Genomic DNA, 6,198 nt, shown 5'->3' on the forward strand with positions numbered 1-6,198 from the left:
ACAGAGAGAGAGAGAGAGAGAGAGAGAGAGAGAGAGAGAGAGAGAGAGATAGAGAGTGGGAGAGAAATATTTAGATAGAGGGAGAGAGAAAGTGGGAGAGAGAGATATATAGATAGAGGGAGAGAGAGAGAGAGAGAGTATAAAATTGATCACGTATATAAAGTTTGTAGTGCTGTCATAACATTTTCAACAAGGAAGAAAGAATGTATGTTATGAAAAACAACAGCAAGAAAGAACAGCGAAATTAGATGATTCAGGGGATAGAGTAGAGTATTTATATCTCATAACTCACAAATTTTTAAAGAAAATTTCTTTGTATTTGTATGTTTTAAACATCGGAGATTACAATTCTACAAAGAAGAAAAAAAGACTTTTTTGTTTAGTTTCCAATTTTTGCTATTTTTGTTGCTAGATACCATCCTTTTCTGCTTCGGAGTACGTCACCACTCGTAGCTTATTCAATTTGGACTTCTTTTACAAGATCTTTTTTTGCAGAACTATATGTTTTAAATGTAGAGAATTGCGTTTCAGAAGGGAAAGATTTTTTCTCCGGAAATTCATTTATTTTTTTCAATCAAATTTCCTTTCTCATTTTCAGAGTATCGAAGCAACAAAAACTTTTTCGTTTTTGCACTTTTTCTTTCGAAAACTTTTCTGAATTGGGTTTTCAACATTGGATATAAAACTATTTTGTCAATCTTTTTTTTTTTTTCACAAATTCAGTTATTTGTTACGGTCAAGGATGGTACTTAGTGCATCACTCTGCTGACGTGGTTCTCGGTATTGGTGCTCTGTACACGCGAAAAAGAATGGATGGTCATGGCTAGAATACCTTTCATTACAAGATGTAGAAACTCATTGCATCTATGAGTTAAACCTGACTGTAATAGCAGCTATATCATCCTCAAACCACACTGTACCGAATGATGTTTGCATTTATCACGTAATAGGAGACTGCCATTACTGTTATTGCTATAATAATAATAATAATAATAATAATAATAATTGATGTATCAATACCAGCAGATGACAACGTTTCCCTAAAAGAAATGGAAAAACTTTCAAAATACAAAGACCTGGAAATAGAGATAACTCGAATGTGGAATCTAAAAACAGAAACAATTCCTATCATAGTAGGTGCCTTAGGTATAATAAAAAAATATTCAGACAAATACATAACAAAAACACCAGGACTAACAAATATATATAACATACAGAAAATTGCACTAGTGGGTACTGCACACATTCTACGCAAAACACTTTCAATACAGTAACCATAAGAGCACCACAGCAAACCACAGCATATACCCAAGGTGCACAGAGCTGCGCTCGGTAGTGAAGTGAAAGCACGTTATAAAAATAAAGCTACTGAATAATAATAATAATAATAATAATAATAATAATAATAATAATAATAATAATAATAATAATAATAACAATGATAATAATAATAATAGTGTGATAGATAAAAGGAAAAAGGAAACCAAGATCATAGATATTGCCATACCTGGGAATTCACGCATAGATGACAAAGAACTGGAAAAGATGGGAAAATACAGACTACTAAAAGATGAAATTACAAGAATGTGGGCAATGTGGAGAGTAACTGTTATCCCTGTGGTGGTAGGGGGCGCTCGGAGCACTAACAACCAGGTTCGAGAAATATATCAGAGAAATTGGAGTTGACATGAGGGCAGAGAAGGCCCTCAAAATTGCTCTATTGGGGACAGCTAGGATTTTAAGATTGGTTCTTTGGTACTTCCACGATAAGTTAGCGTCCAAGTACCAAAGCTTATAGTTTGTGGAAAGTGACCCTGTGAGACTTCTGACAACAGGTTGCTGTCCACTCTCACAGAATCAACCAATGTAAGACCGAGAGCTCTGAGAAGTAAAATAATAAGCCTGAAATTTTGCGGGCAGGGGCAAGTTAATTACGTCGACTCCAGAGTTTGACCGATACATAATTTATCGACTCCCGAAAGGATGAAAGGCAAAGTTGATTTCTGTGATATTTGAACTCAGAACATAAAGACGAACGAAATGCCACTATGTATTGCCTGTCTGCTGCGCTAAAAAATCTACCAGCTCTCCGCTTTACTTGTAAATATATAATACTAGTGGTAATTAATGTTGTTTCATAACAGAAAAGCGGACTATTGGTGATGATTCAAATGAAGTTCTTGCTCTTGCTGTTGTTTGTTGTTGTTTAACTTAGGTTAGCTCTGAACAAAAAGATTTTGCATAAAATTGCCCCAGTCATGGATTAGACCGCTTTTCTCTCGGACATTGTTTATCGAGGACCAAATGTTTTAGCATGTCCAACAAATTTTTAATGTGGCTAGTTGTAATTTAAGAGGAGGAAGAAAAAGAAAAAAAGGGAGAGAGAGAAGGAGAGGGGAGAGAGAGAAAGAGAGGGAAGAGAGAGAGAGAGAGAAGGAGAGGAGAGAGAGAGAAAGAGAGGGAAGAGAGAGAGAGAGAGAGAGAGAGAGAGAGAGAGAGAGAGAGAGAGAGAGACAGAGATTTACCTGCTGGTTTTTGCTGGTCGAGCAAATATTCCTCCGTTATTATATTCATGTAAATATTCCTTCGTTATTATATTCAGCAAACTAAGCCAGCCAATAACAACCGCTACTGAACCACCAGGGGCAGCGTTTACATCGTCGTTCCTCTTAGAAATAATAGGAACCAAATAGTTTCAAAACATTCTTTACTCTTTTAAATAAGGAAAAGACGCTTTAGATCAGCCATGGGCAACGATTTTCGAGAAGCCGCCTGCGAGATATGCCAAGTCATTTGCCAGGCCGCACGACTAAATAATTCAAGGTAATTTTTCGTTAGAGGTATCATTTACAAGGTCCCGCGGGCCGCAGTTTGCTCTTGACTGCTTTGGATAACGTAGTCACAGATACACAAATAAAGACTGGATGGTCACGACTACAATATCTTCAATCATAGGCTTACTCCATCATGGCTGACATGGGACTAAATAGCAATGACGAAGACGACGGCGACAATGACGATGACGACGATGACGACGACGACGATGACGACGACGACGACGACGACAACAACAACAACAGCTATAACGATAAAAACAACAATAAAACAAAAACAAGTTATGATTCCCTGTTAATTCTACCCGGTTTCTCTAAAGATTTGTACGTAATTCATCATTTTAGATTTTGTGTGACAAGAGCGATTATATTTTTGTCTGATTCATTACTTTAACTGATTCATCATAATCAACATTTCCTTTCATTGAACATGTGTATGTGTGTGTGTGTGTGTGTGTGTGTGTGTGTGTGTGTGTGTGTATGTATGTATACATACATACATATGTATGTATATACACGTAACATACACACACATATAAGTATATATACTTATACACGCATACATAAGTATATATATGTGTGTATATCTATCTATCTATCTATCTATCTATCTATCTATCTATCTGTCTATATAGTAGGCATTCGTCGGTCTCGAGAGGTCATGGATCTGCGCCCAAAGAAATAAGTGAGTTGCTGATGGTGGTGCAGCGTCTGTTGTGGCTGTACGAAGGTGAAAGTCGTAGAGACGCTGCTCCTATCTAGAGTAGAGGCTCCACGTCTCACTCTCATAAAGTATCGTACTAAGGATACACGCCTTATTGACAGCGATTTTGATGTTTGCAGACAGTTTTTGTTCTCCCAGGCTCTCTTTGTAAGCCTGGTAAATGTGAAGGATGCTTGTCCGATTCGCCTGTTGATCTCAGGATCCAGGGAGAGGTCATCAGCGATGGTAGAGCCGAGATAGGTGAAATGATGGACTACCTTCAGCTGGTGATGGTAGGGGCGTGCTTGATACTTTGACCCATTACTTGGATCTTCTTCAGACTGATAGTCAGGCTGAATTCTTGACAGGCTTTTGAAAGTTTGTCCACGAGGTGTTGCATTTATTCTTCAGAATGCGCTGTTAGTGCTGCATCGTCTGCGAACAGCATTCCTCTGACGAAATTCTGGCGCACTTCGGATTTTGTTTTCAGCCTCGAGAGCCTAAACAGAATGCCGCTTGATCTGGTGTGGAGGTAAACACCATCGGTTGATTTCCCAAGTGCATGTTTCAGCATCACTGCAAAGAAGATGCCAAATAGGATGGGGGAAAGCACACAGCCCCGTTTCTCGCCGCTACGAATGTTGAATGCCTCCGAAAAAGAGTCATCAATTTGAACGACGCCTTTCATGTCCGTGTGAAATGATTGAACAATACTGAGGAGTCTTGGCGGACAGCCAACCTTGGCAAGGATTCTGAACAGGCCGTGTGTACTGACTATGTCAACAGCCTTTGTGAGGTCAATGAAGGTGATAAAGAATGGTTGTCTTTGCTCTCGGCACTTTTCCTGTAGCTGCCGGAGAGAAAAGATCATGTCGATGGAGGTGCGTTTTGCTCTGAAACCACATTGAGAGTCGGTGGGTATACCTTCTTAGCGATTTTCTGTAGCCTGTTTAGGGCCACGCGGGCAAAAAGTTTTCCAACGATGCTTAACAGTGAGATGCGTCGCTAGTTATTGCAGTCGATTTTGTCTCATTTGTTCTTATATAGGGTGACAATGTTGCAGTCTCTCATACCTTGCGGTACTGATCCCTCCTCTCAGCACTGACACGGTAGCTTCAGCAAGCGGCTAAGTAGAACTCTCCTTGCACATCTGATGATCTCTGGTGGAATGCCATCCAAACCCAGTGCTTTTCCAGTGGGCAAGCTATCAATGGCTCAGCTCAGTTTTTCAGCATTTGGCAGTGTGTCCAGCTCCTTCATGACAGGTAGGTGCTCTACAGTGTCTAGCGAACTGTCTGAGATGTTCTTTTCTTTGGCGTAAAGTTCGGAATAATGTTCCACCCATCTCTCCAGCTGCTCTCTTTTAGTCCTTGATAACCTCACCTGTTCTGGATATCTTGCTCTGGATTGGGCCAATAGCTTTCTTCATACCCTCATACATTCAACGAATATTGCCTGTGTCAAACGACAGTTGGATATCTGCGCATAATTATAACCAGTCGTCATTTGCACACCTTCTATCTTCCGCATGCTGTTCCTTCCAGATCTCAATGCTTGCAGCGTTGCCCTGGTTTGGTGTTTATACTTCAGCAGAGCAACACGCTTCTCCTCCATGGTGGTATTGAGTTCTTTCACATTCGCTCCAGACCAGTCATGTGTCATTTGATACTTTCCTCCTCTTCCCAAAGGCGCTCAGTGCTATGGATGATGTCCCCGAGAGCGTCCCATTTCTGCCGAACATTGCCTTCTTGTGGGTATGAGGGACACGAGCCGCATGCAGCTCGCAGACTTATATCTTGCGGGGCTCGTTTGATACCTTCTTGAAGTATTGTGTTTAATTTCAAAATAAAATTGCTTAAAACATTTGTTTCAAAATAAGTTAAAAATTTATAAGTGGCAATAAAGCAATAACCTACAATTTTATAAATTTAAACAAACGAAAAGTATGAAAGATTCTTGATTCTGTAATTTGATTATTTGACTATTAGTACATAAAGTATACAAGCGGCCCTCAAAAAGCTTTCTGTGATAAAGTGGCCCGCAATGTAATTCGAGTTGGTCAGGGCTGGTCTTGAGGAATGTATCTGTCTTAGTTGGCTGCTGGGTTGCGGTAGTATTGATGCGCTGCTTGCCTGGGGAACTAGCGTAGTGCATCATTTTTGGTCGGAGTTTGAGCTTACAGCAGACCAGGGAGTGGTCTGTGTTGCAGTCAGCGCTGTGAAAAGATCGAGTCAAGAGGACATTCCTTAGGTGCTTGCGTCTTGTGAGTGAGGGGGGGGCGTCAGGAGACCCTGTGTTGAGCTTTGGCCTAGAAGTAGGTATTGGTGACGCATAGTTCATGGAGCATGCAGAGCTCAAGCAGACGCTGCTCATTTTCGTTCATATTACCAAACCCATACCGACCCAGACACTCCGGCCAGTAGTCGTGATCAGCTCCTACTCTGGCGTTGAAGTCGTCAAGTATCACCAGCTATTCTCTATTTGGAATCGCCTGTATTTTCCTAGAGAACTGATCGTAGAACTTACATTTGGTGTCTTGTGAGGAATAGAGAATTGGAGCATAAGCATTGATAAGGTTGACAAGCCCATCAGAAGTATACAACCGAAGTGATAGTATCCTCTATACACACACACACACACACACACACACACACACACACA

General features: G+C 40.4%; 2 protein-coding genes across 2 annotated transcripts in view; one reads left to right on the top strand and one right to left on the bottom strand.

The window, feature by feature from the left end:
• Window positions 1–6,198, top strand: part of LOC106868314 (probable serine/threonine-protein kinase DDB_G0267686) — a 109,582-nt gene that overhangs the window by 80,680 nt on the left and 22,704 nt on the right. The gene's annotated exons all lie outside the window — the stretch shown is intronic.
• On the bottom strand, window positions 3,938–5,151 carry LOC106868313 (uncharacterized). The gene is made up of 2 exons (XM_014913503.1): window positions 4,969–5,151; window positions 3,938–4,387 (listed from the first exon to the last, which is right to left on the bottom strand). Exons 1-2 carry the CDS (start codon window positions 5,149–5,151, stop codon window positions 3,938–3,940), a joined length of 633 nt encoding a protein of 210 aa, XP_014768989.1.

Source organism: Octopus bimaculoides, chromosome 5 (genome assembly GCF_001194135.2).
Source record: "Octopus bimaculoides isolate UCB-OBI-ISO-001 chromosome 5, ASM119413v2, whole genome shotgun sequence".
Taxonomy (NCBI): domain Eukaryota; kingdom Metazoa; phylum Mollusca; class Cephalopoda; order Octopoda; family Octopodidae; genus Octopus; species Octopus bimaculoides.

What these genes read in the sequence shown, in the direction of transcription:
- LOC106868313 (XM_014913503.1), bottom strand. Translation starts at nt 5,151, where the DNA reads ATGGAGGAGAAGCGTGTTGCTCTGCTGAAGTATAAACACCAAACCAGG. An exon ending in TATTCGTTGAATGTATGAGG is followed by an intron (nt 4,388 to 4,968) that starts GTATGAAGAAAG and finishes TCTCTCCGGCAG; the next exon opens with CTACAGGAAAAGTGCCGAGA.